The sequence below is a fragment of the Cryptomeria japonica genome, chromosome 10 (genome assembly GCF_030272615.1).
Source record: "Cryptomeria japonica chromosome 10, Sugi_1.0, whole genome shotgun sequence".
NCBI classification, from domain to species: domain Eukaryota; kingdom Viridiplantae; phylum Streptophyta; class Pinopsida; order Cupressales; family Cupressaceae; genus Cryptomeria; species Cryptomeria japonica.
In genome coordinates this window covers 628,968,513-628,983,168 of record NC_081414.1, presented here as the reverse complement: position 1 = coordinate 628,983,168, position 14,656 = coordinate 628,968,513, and the positions used below count along the sequence as shown (strand labels likewise).

Genomic DNA, 14,656 nt, shown 5'->3' with positions numbered 1-14,656 from the left:
GTCTTTTACAACAACATCTTGGCAACAATCTTTGCCTTCTCTCTCTACTCTACTCTAATTGCTATTCTATCAACTAGCTAATCACCTTCTAACTACTCTATATCTGTCTTCTAACTGCTTCCAACTATATTCTAACTATTTCTAACTGCCTTTTACAAAATGAAATGCCAGGGCTTATATAGTGCCCTCAATACAATTCGATGGCTTAGATCAATTCGAGATCAATGGCCAAGATTCAACAGTGAAAACCCTAATTAGGGTTTGTTACAACCATTACATAACATTTAATGCCTGACCAATGATAAAATTGTATTGCTTGGACACATGTCCTCTCTAGAAAATTCCACCAATGGATAGCTGGGGTAGGTACATCGGAGTTTGTGCCACCTTCCATGAGTTAGGTACATTGAATCTGGAAATGCTGAGGTGGACCACACTGACTGGAGAAGTGATGACTAGGATGCCACCTCGTCTGACACTTGTAACTTGGTAAATATTCAGCTTGATGTTGTTGAGAAGCTAGCTTTAATTAATTCATCTGGAACTATCTGCTTCTTCAACGAACCCTTGTTCTAACTTCTTGTGTCCTTGATGTGCAGGATGATTGATGTACCTCGCCTTGGAATACTGGATTGGAGAAGTCGCCCTTGATGACGTTAGTCCAAAGAAGGCCGTCCTTGTCGATGCTAGGCTGGAGGAGGTCACCCTTGTCCTTGCTTGATCGTCCTTGATGAGAACCTGCCGACTTGTAGATCTTTCGAGCTTGAGAGTCGCCATCTTGATACCTACACAACATTTCACAATTAATAATATATCTTGAAGTGTAGAAATTAAACTTTAAAAGGAAGATTCAAGATTTTAATTAGGAAACTTCATGATAAATCTTGAGTTATCATTTCCTAATTAACCATGTAATACTTAGATTTTTCAAAAAATGTCTAAAAAAATCAAACCTTGAATAAGGGTGTCAAGATGATTTCGCCATACCTCCTCTTGAGTTTTAAACTCTAAGAAATGATGTAAAAATAGATGAATTTTGCTAGGCAAAGTGTAGATCAAAGCTCTCCCTTGGATAAAATGCACCTCCTTTAGCTTGGAAAAGAACTCCACCTTCCTCTTCAAAAAAATCTGGAAATTGGCCTTCAAATGTCTTCAAAATCTGGAAATTATCCTCCAAACTAGCAAGAAATACGCCTCTCCAATAGCCTTCAAGATGAATTTCGCCCTCCACTAGCTTCTCCACACTTAGTAGAAATTCGCTCCACTCCTCTGGATTTCGCTCTTCAAATTGCTCTCCAATTTCGGACTTGAAAGGATGATTGAATGATTTGAATTGTGAAACAACACCTCCAATATATAGAGCACTCACCTTCCACTTACCCATGAGGCCGACCTTGCAAATAAAGGCAAAAAAATAAATAAAATTAAAAAAAGAAGAGGCCGACTTGATAAAATGAGTAAAAATAATACCTCAAGTGCTTCATCTTTTAATTTAATAATAATTATAATTAACTTCGAAATGCCTCAATTAATAATTAAAAAAACGATTTTCCAAGGCTCAAAATTAATTATAAAATGCTATGCGCCTTTATTAAATGTCAATTTGATTTTTAAAATATTTTGGAGTTTTAGCGAAATTGGCATTTAATGTGTTTTGAAGGACATTAGCGTTTAGGCATAGTAAAAATATCAATTTGTTAATAACCTCGCTCTGGTCCCTGGGAGAGGGACAGGAGCGCTTTTTCATTTTGGCCTTGTATTCCTTGCTTTCACATTCAAAATCTCTTCCTGGACGTCCAAAATGGGATTCTTGTTTGGAACTTTGAGTTTAATCTATCTGATCTTTGGAAGGAGTGTTCCTTAGGACATTTTCGCTCTGGTCCCTTGGTGAGGGACAGGAGCGACTTTTGGTTTATTGCACAAACTCTTGATCATATCAACCTCGAATTACTTCCTAGACGTAGAACATCACTCCCCACTTCATCTCGAGTCCTGGCAACAAGAAATAGCATTTCAAAATGTTAGGCACTTAGGCGTTTTGAAGATTTCGCTCTGGTCCCTTGGAGAGGGACAGGAGCGCCCTAGCCCATTTTCTTTGAATTTTGCGGTCCTTGCAACCTCATTCCATCTTGAAGCACTTTAAATATCATTCCAAACTTGTGCCTTGGCCTGGACTCGTCCCAATTTGGATAGGAAGGCTGGCTAATGTGTTTTTTGCCCTGGTCCCTTGGAGAGGGATAGGAGCGATTTTGCAATTATAAGCTCACTTGTGCTTTGCTAGTCTTCGAAATTATCTCCAATGGACCGATTATGCCTTCCTTCACTCGTTTCAATCACAAAACTTGCTTCATCCTTGCAAGAAAATTGCACTTGAGGGAAAATCGCTCTGGTCCCTTGGAGAGGGACAGGAGCTTCCTTTAAAAATCGCTCTGGTCCCTTGGAGAGGGACAGGAGCACCTATTGCAACTTGGGTTGATTTTCTCCTTCATAGGCCACTCAAGTTATATTCAACAGGCAAAACATACTTCTCTTGACCTCCTCAAATCGCGAAATCACTTAAATCTTGCAAGGATAATGTAAATTTGGGATTCAAGCTCCGGTCCTTCAGTGAGGGACAGGAGCGAAATTTGTCTTCTAGGCCAAAATGCTTCACTTTTCATCTCGAAATTCCCTTGCTAGGGAAGATTTCACCTTACTTCATGCTATGAATAAAAGTTAATGTCCAAAAAAGGTCTAAAAATTGTGCACATAAAGAAAAGCGCTCTGGTCCTTCAGTGAGGGACAGGAGCGAATTTGACCTTCTAGGCAAAAACTTCATCATTTCATTGTCTTGTCTCGATGCTCTATCATGCTCATTTCGTCCTTCACCATGCCTTTGATGTTCCAATTTGACCAAACAAGGTCAGGAATGACTCAAATAAGCCTTTTCGCCTTGGAACCTTGGTGAGGGACAGGAGCGCTTCGCCTTGGTCCCTTGGAGAGGGACAGGAGCGAAATTCGCTCTGGATCCTCAATGAAGGACAGGAGCGAAATTTGACTTTTTGAACTCTCTATCAGGATAATTTTTATGGAATATAACATTTAAGTATAAGTGATCTTATACTTTAAGTTATATTCCATATATACTTTCAGGATGTTTGAGAGTGGTTTCAGACCTCCAAGAGTTATATTGCAAAATCTAGTTTTTTGAGGTTTTTCAGTTTCCAAACTTAGTCAAATTTCAGGATCAGGACTTTCAGACTTAGCCAAATTTCAGGATCAGGACTTTCAGACTTAGCCAAATTTCAAGATCAGGACATCACTCAAGCCGGACTTGCTATCCTATTGATCTCCTCGACAGCACTCAAAATGCAAAGGCTAACTAACAAAACCCTAAAAGACCTAGAAAACAAACCCTAAAAAGCAAAAAAAAGCAAGGGTCCCCATTTGCAATGGGGCGATGTGTGAAAACGTCACAACAGTACTGAGCAATAGTTTCTTCTTCTTCCATTTTGAGGCTCTCAATCTTTGCTCTGTAAGTTTGAAGCTTTGCCTTCTTAACTTTTTCATCTCCTCTATATATATTTTTCAATTTTTCCCACATCTCTTTTGCAGATTTACAATGCATTACTTTAACCAATTCAAATTCGAACAGCCCACAAAGAATGGCATTCTTGGCCTTAGCATTACATTCACTAGCCTTTTTACCAACGGCATCAGTTGGAGCAGTAGTCAAAGCTGTGTAACCATCAATCATTGATTGCCAAATGTCAAATCCAAGTGCACTTAAATACGTCTCCATCCTTATGCTCCAGAAAGCATAATTTGTTCCATCAAATAAAGGAGCTCGATTAGTGGAGAAACCATGTCCATCAATACCAGCCATCATGTGCTTCTCAATATCCACCTCCAAGCTTGTAAGGCTCTTTTCTGAAGGAACTGTGCTCTAATACCAATTGAAGAGCACGAGCTAATATTGAAAGCGGGGGATGAATCAGTATTAGGATGAATTCTAACACTTATTTCAAATCTACAAATACAACTTCAAAAACATCAAGCAAACAACACATACAAGAACACAAAAATTACGTGGAAAACCCTTAAAGGAAAAAACCGTGGCAAAATATTGTTTTTATTAACTTCTTACAAATTATAGGCAACAACCCACATAAGACACTGATCTTACAAACATCAGCTCCAACTCACTAGAAGCACCAACTCCCTCTGAGCACTAACTCAATATGAGGCACCAACCTCCAAAAAACTCCGCTTGAAAAACTTCTCTGTACTTTGCTCAATCTTCATAAATTTGTACGTCCTTCTCTGCTCATCACCCTCTATCTAGCTGTACATTCTATTTTTCTGTTTTTCAAAAAACATTTCTCTCAACAACCAAAAAAACACCCCATTCATTAAGCACCGATACTTATAATATTTTTTATTTTTTTGTTTCCTTAATATCCACAAAACTCTTCAAGAATAAAACCTACTAAAAATGGCATTGTTATTTGGATTCTCAAATATGGAATATCTCTAAAATATCTTGGGCGCCCAAATCTGGTCATGAAAATCAAATCTGCTTTTAAATCTGCATTAAATCTTTCTAGTTATGTCACATTAAATCTTTATTTTTATGATATAAATATAAATCAAATTTGGTTTAACCCATCATATCCTCAAACAGTCTTTTCTTGTTTCCTTCTAAAAGTGGCTGCCAGCTTTATGTGATTTGCTTTCTTTTGTTGGCAGCTGTAAGAACTGATTTTGTCTTATCTAAATCTTCTCCACCTTGGCGCCCAACATGACATGAAACTTATCTGATTCAATTTTCATAAATATCTTTTCATTCTAGGCACATAACTCTAATTTTTTATCTTAACTTTGCTTCAAACCTTATCTGCTTTTTTTTCTTTTCTTGGCAATGCTTATCTTCATTAAATCACATATATTTATCTCTTTATGGAGGTGCCCATATTTGCTTTAAAAGAGGCGCTCTACTTTCTTTATCTAACACAGGCAGGTTTTCTTCTGTATCTAAGCGTGTATAATGCAGCAGCATCAAACACTAGGCGAATTCTTTCTAACACAGCAGCATATTCTTTTCTAACAGCGGGTTCTTATATCTTTTTGCATGCATCAAGCTTTGACATCAATGACAATTACCTAACAAGCTTCACGTCTTGCATAGTGTAACAGTGATTATTCAATAATGATGGCAGTATGGTCTGGCAGCATTTTTAATCTTTGAGCTTTCTATCATTCTGATGATGGTTACAGAGTGTGATCCGAAATGTTGTTGTTTTTTTCTAACAAAATAAATATGACATGGATAATTTGTATATATGCTGGATCTGGTGAACACCTCATTACCAGAATCCAAGTTTCAACGCTCTGTTTAGCAACCCCTGGGTGCCTAACCCAGGTTTACTTTAAAAAAAACAAATACTTACTCCTAATAATTTGATGTAACATTTCATGTTAAAGTTTCAACTATATTATTAAAATATTTTGAGTATCTTTTTAACATTAATCAAAGCTGGGAGGTCACATCTGGGACCTCGTTCCCGTCCTCAAAAGAAAATTATAAATGAAACCAGAGGTACCCAAACTTCAGCAACTTGCCAGTTGCGTTGTGTGCCCGAGTTATTAAAATATATCATCCTGTAATTACATAGAGGTGCACCATAATTCCAGAACCTAATGAAAAACACATGCAGTCCGCACCAATCCTATATTTTCTCACTGCAGTAAATTACCCTATAAATTGCTCTAAGTTATTTAAGAAAACATAATTTTAGCTGCAAAACATACTAATGTCCTTATTCCGTTTCTTTGATACCTGGCATAGCATGTACAAGTATTAACCATTACTTAGAAACTTTCCACCACTAAACGGCGATTGAAAGCGTGTTATGTCAAGAAAATACGCGAAACATGTAATGCAAACATTGTTACCTCCTCCATGCCAATATCTTCAGAGCCTTTATCATCTTTACAGAAACAAATCCCTCGAACATTTCCTCTGCCTCTTAATTCATTCAATTCGTTCCGTCTACTAACGCATTTTTTCAAACCAGACCGCAATTCTGTCAATCCGCCGCCTAAGCTAGCCAAATAAAGAGACCTTCTCTGTCTGCAAGAAAAATGTAAAGTAATTATAGCGTTCGAAAACACAAGCGACCGCGCGCGCCCCGGACTCGAGACATGTTTGAAGTTTTTGGTTAAAATACTGAACCCCCGAGGAAAAGAATTTACTACAACGGACGCCATTCTGGCAACACCAAATACAAAATTGAAAAGTAGGACTTCGCCCTCAAATTAGTATGAAAATCGAGCTCGTTTTGAAATAATTTGCCGATAAGGTTGTACGCGGTTTGTTTCTCAGAAGCATATGTTTGTCGGTGCTTTCTATTCTGTTTGCCGTCGACTGAGGGCCTAATGATATGTTGCAATGGCTACGCAGCGGACAAAATGGCCCGCAGCCATGCCTTCTCCATCGGATGCCCCCATGCCATCCCATGCCATCATGCCAGTCAATGGCCGTCCAATCAAAGGCAAACGGTCCCATTCACCCGTACATCACACGGATCTCCCTGCCATTAATCCTGAACGCCCGGTTTTACTTGCTCTTCCTCCCATTAATCCTCAACGTGCAGTTTACCTACTTTAAAAAATATTAATAAAAATAAAATGTTTATAATTTTTTTAAAATATTTTTTTCAAAAAATTTGTTTCCATGTTTTTCGATTATTTTATTCAATTGAATTATTTTTTAAGAAATTTGGAAAAAATGTATGTTGATTTAAAAAAAAAATATTATCAAAATAAATATATTAATTCAACATGTTTCTTTTTTAATCCAAATAAATTTATAATATTGTCATTGTACGTAAAAATATATTTTCATTTTAGTGAATTTATTTAAACGGGTTGTTAATTACTATTTTAACCATTATATATCATTATTTTTTTCATGTTTATATTTTAATTTTTCTAACATATTTTCTCTATCAATTGATTGTACTAATAATTTTAAATTATTCAACGACTATATTTTTAATGTACTAATAATTTTAAATTAAATTAATGATTTATACAAAATTAAACAGAATTTTTTTATACAATAAAAGTGGTATTATTCATAAAATTAAATTAATGTTTCATACATGAATAAGTTAACCATTTTTTCTCTCATTTATTGTTGTACCTATGTTTATCATTGATAACTTAGTTATACCAGATCAAGCTCTAGACAACTTGTTTTTGGACTATGATATAAGATAAATAGAAAAATAAGTGAATTATACATCTTGCCCTACTTATAAAGAATAGAACCAAATACTCATGCTTGTTAATTCGATAGAATAAAATAAACAATATTCTCATTTTAATGATGCCTTTTCTTTTCTAAAATGTAGATGCTTTGAATATTTCAATATGAAGTTCTATGTTTTCCTTGAAGATGTAAATAGAACCCACTTCATAGTTAAATCAATTATTAGTTTGAATGAGTTTTAAATTGGGACAAGATTCTATTTGGATAAGATATGTATGGAAAAGTACTAGTCAAATAAATCAAAATCCTACTAGACACCTATATAGTGTTTTAATGACTTGTTTACTATCAAGGGTTCTAGACAAGTTAGTTCATGTCTCTATTAGTTTTGGTGAATGTTTATAGTTTTGCATTCTTAATCAAGTGACATTTCTTTGGTGTACACCTCAAAATCATTAAAAATTTACACAACACATGACATGTTAGATGTCAAAACATATTTGAAGTATCATGTAAAAATAACATGACCCAAAGAAAATTGCATGCTAATGGCATAAAATGAATAAAATTCATAATGGATTTAGCCAATTTCTCACATACACAATAGTAGTCCAACTCAAAAATATAGTATGCAAATAATGTCTATATCTTGAAAAAACAAGCCACTCCATCCAAGATCCAATTTCTAAATAGAGTTTACACACTCAATAAATAATCCATTACAATAAAGTATCATACACCATAATGGTTATCCAGGAAAATATTGACCACGATCCTCCATTATAGTATCATCAATACCTGCACATATAATGAGCTAGGTATAAAACTAATTTACAAGTAAAAGAATCATTATTGATTGAAGTTCAATTCATAATGTTTTTATAAGTAAAAGAATCATTATTGATTGAAGTTCAATTCATCATTTTTTTCCCGATCATTTAAAGCTGCAATAACATGCATTTTAACATGTCAACGTAAATAAAATTAATTTAGAAGTTAAAGATCCAAAATTTGATTGAAATTTAATTTTCAATTTTCTTACCATCTCTAGTTTGCATTGCATCCATTGTTGTTGCTTGGTTAAGATCCGTAGGAAAGGGCAACATATGTTCTTCATGTATTTGTTGATCATTTAAAACTGCAAAAACATGCACATCAACATAGATAAAATGTTCAACTGTAAAGCCACATTATGTAATTAATATGAAGAATATTATATTATTTAATACCTGGATTGGCTTGTCGAAATGTCTGAGTGGGGATAACATTGGCCATTGAATACAAGCAATGTATATAACTCATACTGCACATGAATAAACTATATCAATAAATAAAAGATATCTATGAAGAAATACATAGAAAAGAAGTATCAAAGATTAATTTAAGATACATAAATATGGGCAACATTATTTTACTTACACCATATTTATTTGTTGAGAATGTGGAATCCATTGCAATGATTGAGTTGTGTGAATGTTTCACCATCATTTCTCGCATCCATGGTGTTTAACTGCCCATGATAAATGGAATATTTTCCATATTGTTTGGTCTTTTATAGTAGAAAAAATTATCTTTCCCCTCTACACGCCACAAGCTTACACTTTTTGCATCATCTTCATTTTTTTGAGATCAAAGGGAGCGTACTCTTTTCCATGCATTCATCACATCTTTTCTCAACAAACATGTGTCCCTCTTATTCATCAATTTAGTCAAACCATGATCTAAGTAGTGTTGCTCGCATATTGTGTCAATCCCCACACCCATTAGTAATAAGGTTTCAATATACGATTTACACTCATTTGATAATCTTGGTGCAAAATTGCTTCTTGGACCACTAGAAGGATCATCCTTTCCATGACAAAATTCACCATTAGCATCACAATGGGTAAATTCATTGTATGTAATAATAGCAACATTTGGTCTACCATACATAACCCTGACAAGAAAATGAGCCTAACAACCCCTTTTTTGGATGAACTTCCATATCCTTTTCTTTTTTCTAATTTCTTCTCTATTGTCCTCGGGGCCAAAAGCACACCAATAACTATTTATAAATTTCCAAAAAATATATATTAATTGACATAATAAATGAAAAATATAAATTGTGACATGTTCAATTATTATACTAAATAAAGGCAAACCTTGAATATGTCTTGGTAGTGTGATCAGTAGGATTATTTGAATTTGACTCTCTATGCTTCTTGCGTACAAAGTTTCTCTCTGTGCTATCCAACAAACCTTCTCCTTTGACAAAGTGAAGGAGCCTTTCAAAAGGGATTGCAGCACATAAGTCCATTTGACCACCAACTCCAATAGGTGTCCATTCAAGGTCATCACTTGAGAAATGATTTCCTTAGTTTGGAATATCTTGGACACCTAGTTCGATAAGTGATTTCCATTTGTTGTTTTTGTTTTTACCCATTCTGAATAATATTAAGATAGTTAGTGACCCTCTATCTTATTCAAATATGTTGGAACAATTATATTAATTTTTCTAATCTCCATAACACAATTCTCTTTGCCTTAGTGTTCACACTTTCTTTTGAGTTTCAAAATAATATTAGAATGAAATTCAATGACATGTTGCAAAAATCATAGAAATAGAAACCATAAAAAATAATTTACTAATATTGAAATTATAGAAATATCATTAAATCCTCGATAATATAAAATTTCATATATATTTTGGTTCAAAGGTATGTTTGATATTTTGTTACAAGTGGATGTAAGATATTTTGTTTCATAGTTTTCTTTTTGTGTGGTTTAGTAATGAGTGACATGTACGTATGGACTCTACTTTTCTTATTTTCTTTTAGGTTTTACTTTTTATTTTTTTATTTTTTTTAAAAATTTTGAATAAAATTTTACTATCAAAGATGAAGGGTGATGTTTAATGTCTACATGTAAATGGTTTTGATCAAATGTGTTGATATTATGTATATATTATTTTGTGGGATATAATGATGGTAGGATATGAGGTTATGGTGTGGATGTAAATGTAATGTTAGTAGTCTATGTGTGTAATGGGGGATGTTGGATGTATATGATATGATAAGAAGTTATGATATATATATATATATATATATATATATATATATATATATATATATATATATATATATATATATATATATATATATATATATATATATATATATATATATGATGCATACTATGATGGGTCTAAACCTAGGAGATAAATGTTTATGGAGGTTTCAACCTAATTTGCACAGAGAATAATAATTGAAGTGTATAAGGATGCAAACATAAGATGTTATGATGTCTATATCCTAAGATATAGATGCCAATGAATACATGATGCCCTTTTGATAGGACAAACGGATGGCAACAATATGAATGGTGATCAAACCTACGATATGGATGTCTACAATGATGTGAACAAGTTATGATATGGCATTTCAAAAACAAGAGTAAGTTGGATTAAATGAAAAATTAAAAATCATTATTAATGTTGAATATCTTACATCCACTCGTAACAAAATATCAAACAAATCTTTGAACCTTTGAACCACAATATATGAAATTCTACATAATTTACTAATATTGAAATTATAGAATATGATTAAATCCTCAATAATATAGAATTTCATATATTGTGGTTCAAAGGTTCAAAGGTTTGTTTGATATTTGGTTACAAGCGGGTGTAAGATATTTTGTTTCATGTTTTTCCTTTTGTGTGGTTTAGTAATGAATGGCATGTGCCTATGGACTCTACTTTTCTTATTTTATTTTAGGTTTTTCATTTTTTCATTTTTCTTAGTTATTTTTGGATAAAATTTGACTATCCAAGATGAAGGATAATGTTTGATCATGTCTACAAGTAAATGGTTTTGATTAAATGTGGTGATATATATGTGATGGTTTGACCTAGGAGATAAATGTTTATGGAGGTTTTAGCCTATTTTGCAAAAAGAATAATAATGGAAGTGTATAAGGATGCAGACATAACATGTTATGATGTCTATATCTTAGATATGGAGGCCAATGAATATGTGATGCCCTTTTGATAGGACAAAAGGATGGCAACAACATGGATGGTGATCAAACCTATGATATAAATGTCTACAATAATGTGATCAAGTTATGATATGACACTTCAAAGACAAGAGTAAGTTGGATTAAATGACAAATTAAAAACATACAATTTATAAGAAATCAAACTAAAAAATTAACCAAACCATTGAACTCCTTATAAAAAAATTAACATTTTTTTTTTTAAATTCATAGAAAATGGGATTATTACATGAAAGATAATGCATTTTAAAGATTGAAGAAGAAAGCTACTATGGACAAACTTACCTGATTTTTGGTGTGCAATATGTAGAGATGGCCTTGCTTCACCACGTCTGATTTGGAAATAGCTTTTAGTTGCCTACAAATATTTAAAAATATAATTGATTAGTAATTTAAAATTCATTAACATAAGTTTAAACAATAATTAGTCATTAAAAAAATAAGTATAAACAAAAGTCAAATAATAAAAATACAAAAAATATTATATAAGATATATATTTAACAATAATGAAAAATCTATGAAACCAAGAACTTGTGTCAATTCTGAATCTCCATTTTCAATAGCTTATTTCACATTTGATGAATTAGCAGTATGAGTTATATAAAACCGGGCGTTCAGGATTAATGGCAGGGAGACCCGTGTGATGTACGGGTGAATGGGACTGTTTGCCTTTGATTGGACGGCCATTGACTGGCGTAATGGCATGGGATGGCACAGGGGCATCCGATGGAGAAGGCATGGTAGTGGGCCATTTTGTTCGCTGCGTAGCCATTGCCATGATATGTTGTCCCTAATTCCAACACCCTATTATCAGCGGGAGGGAAGGAAATGATGTTAGGAAATTTTGTATGCATAATATGATAATAGACAATAAGTTTCCACAATTTATAAGATCTAAATTAATTGTTTTCGGATTTGATTGATACAAAAATTTACACATAATCAAATCAGGGAACAATTGATTTAGTTTTGTATACATATTTTATTTTATTGTATAAATTAAATAATTATGTTTGTTAATTTGTCATACAATTATATAGTTGTGTTGTTTTCAATTAATTTTTTAACTTTTGATTAAGGAAAACATAATATTAACTAATTAGAAATGAAGTCTCTAACTAAAATATGATACAATAATATTATTATTGTTACATATATTATACTAGCAGTTGCATGCTTTATTTTCGTGCAACGGGAAGCCGATAGGCGGTCAAGTATGCAAGGCTAAGGGCATGGGTAGTGATTTGGTAACATACAATAAAAAGCTTTTGAACTTTACGAAAACAAAATATACAATAACAATTAGCATTAACAATTTTTTTTTCAAAAATGAACACAAATATCAATTGTCAATTGCAATTATTTTATATTTATTGACAAAATAACATTGATAAAAAAAATGTACAACACTAAAAAGTATCATCCACAATTAGATGGTTTCTGAATAGGTATGCACTACAATTGCACAATTCACAGTTAGATTTGTTAGTCTTCAAAATTCATATGCTGTTGAAAATGGATGAACAGTGTGATCTGCAAAGAGATTTGTTAAATTGACATAATATCATTTAACAACCCAAAAGCGAGATGTTCACAAGTGAATTTATACATAGCATTCATTATTATGTAGATTTTTATAGGCAATGTGATATCAGAACTTCCAATATTTAGAAAGAGTAATTAGTCGTCAAGATCTAGTAGCATATGGTTGAACATTCAAGCAAAACATATCTAAAGAGTCTTATATTTTGGCATATATATAAGCAATCATAAATAAATATCATATTTCTAAATTGTATGCATATTAATCAACCTGAGCACTCATAAACAAGATTTGGCCAACAAAAAATGATTAATTGTGCTTCAGCGGCAATGGTTTTTAATGAGATCTTCAAACTATAGTTCCAGTGGGATTTTGTATGTACATATTTCATAAAGGTTGAGATTTATTGACTTACTATCACCAATACTTCTGCTATATCTCAAAATCTAATTCATTGTTGAGAAGATAGCAGTCAAATTTCAAGTATGTACATCTTCCCTGCTTAATATAGATTCAGATGATATGCATAGAAAGTATTAGTGCACAATAGATTTATAAGAACATAGTTTGCTCTTGGTGATGGTAATCACTTGATGAATTTATTGGAAAAATTTCAAACAGTACAATTGTTATTGATTGTTGGTAGACTACAAAAATCTTAACATAATAACTTGTTTGTCTATATCAAAGCGTGCAATGTCTATCTGGCATGCATAAGCCAAAATGCTAAGAATTCCAAAGAATTACCCATTGCAAATGGACAGATTTTGCAATCTATTTGTTTGAAAAATGGTTTGGGTCATAAGCATCTCAGTTTGTTTGAAAAATGGTGTTGGTTTGATTTTTTTTTAAGAAATCTTGATCGTGGTTTGATTGTGAGAATGATGACTTTCAATGAGTGTGAGGCCAACACATTCTCTAGAACCCAACAAATACAATTTGCTTGAATATTTTAGAAATTGTGTTTTAGAATACCAATAAATAGTTGGGTTTGGTAACATTGGAATCCTTTCACCGAATTGTTGATGTGTTATGTAAATCTCAATGAATAGTTTCATCAACGTAAATTTCATTCCTTATCTACCAAATTGGGTGTCAACCCAAAAGCTTTGTTATGCTTTAGCCAATCACTCAATACAATGCTAAAGTCTGAAAAATGTAAAAGGAGCCCATATCGTGAAAACTTGTGAAGGAAACATAAGTTGTTGTTCAGGCTAGAAGAAATTAGTGACAAATGTGTGGAAAGACAAGAAATAAAATATAGTTTAAAATAGAAACAGACCAAAGAAATATAGCTACACAGTAGGGAAAGATGATCTCCAATGTGGATGGGAGAAATACAAAAAGTCATGACAGAGGTAAAATAAAAACAGTGCTAGTAAAAAAATCAGTGAAAGAGAGAAGCGTATTAGACAATCCTTAATTATTAAGGGTTTGGTACCCCCTTAAAATAAGGGGGTTTCCATCATTACATGTTATCTACAAGTGATCTCTAAGAGTACTATTGGTGATACTTGACAAATCCTACACATACACAACAATATTTAGCAAAGCCTTAAAAAGCATAATTTTGCATGATGATCGAGATTGTAAGGTTGTGCAACTATAATATAATTATCATGGGTCTTTGTGTCAGGAAATAATCACAATTGGTTCTCAAATTGAAACACAAAATGTCCACACAAGGTTTTCTACCAGATAGGGTTATATTTGCATCTTTGTTGCATAGTTCATGTGACAAGAATAGACTAAGCAACATGAATAATTCTATGTAAAAAAAAACATAAATTTTTCTTTCAAATAATTTCTTGTATACAATAAA

General features: G+C 32.8%; 1 protein-coding gene and 1 long non-coding RNA gene across 4 annotated transcripts in view; both read right to left on the bottom strand.

Annotated features, from left to right (window-relative positions):
* The window catches only part of LOC131036149 (uncharacterized), a 157,443-nt gene extending 150,854 nt beyond the window's left edge, over positions 1 to 6,589 (bottom strand). The window contains exon 1 of one of the 3 annotated variants that reach the window (XM_057967962.2): positions 5,935 to 6,589. In XM_057967962.2, the coding sequence (XP_057823945.1) occupies positions 5,935 to 6,249 (315 nt within the window). In that variant the 5' untranslated portion in view covers positions 6,250 to 6,589. The remainder of the gene's footprint in view (positions 1 to 5,934) is intronic. The other 2 variants (XM_057967963.2, XM_057967961.2) reach the window with 2 other exon arrangements.
* Positions 6,590 to 7,799: 1,210 nt separating this feature from the next.
* LOC131036170 (uncharacterized) lies at positions 7,800 to 11,913 on the bottom strand. Its single transcript, XR_009104062.2, has 4 exons — positions 11,576 to 11,913; positions 8,485 to 8,558; positions 8,298 to 8,393; positions 7,800 to 8,053 (listed from the first exon to the last, which is right to left on the bottom strand). It is a non-coding gene; the product is annotated as an uncharacterized LOC131036170 (long non-coding RNA).
* Between the last annotated feature and the right edge of the window lie 2,743 nt (positions 11,914 to 14,656).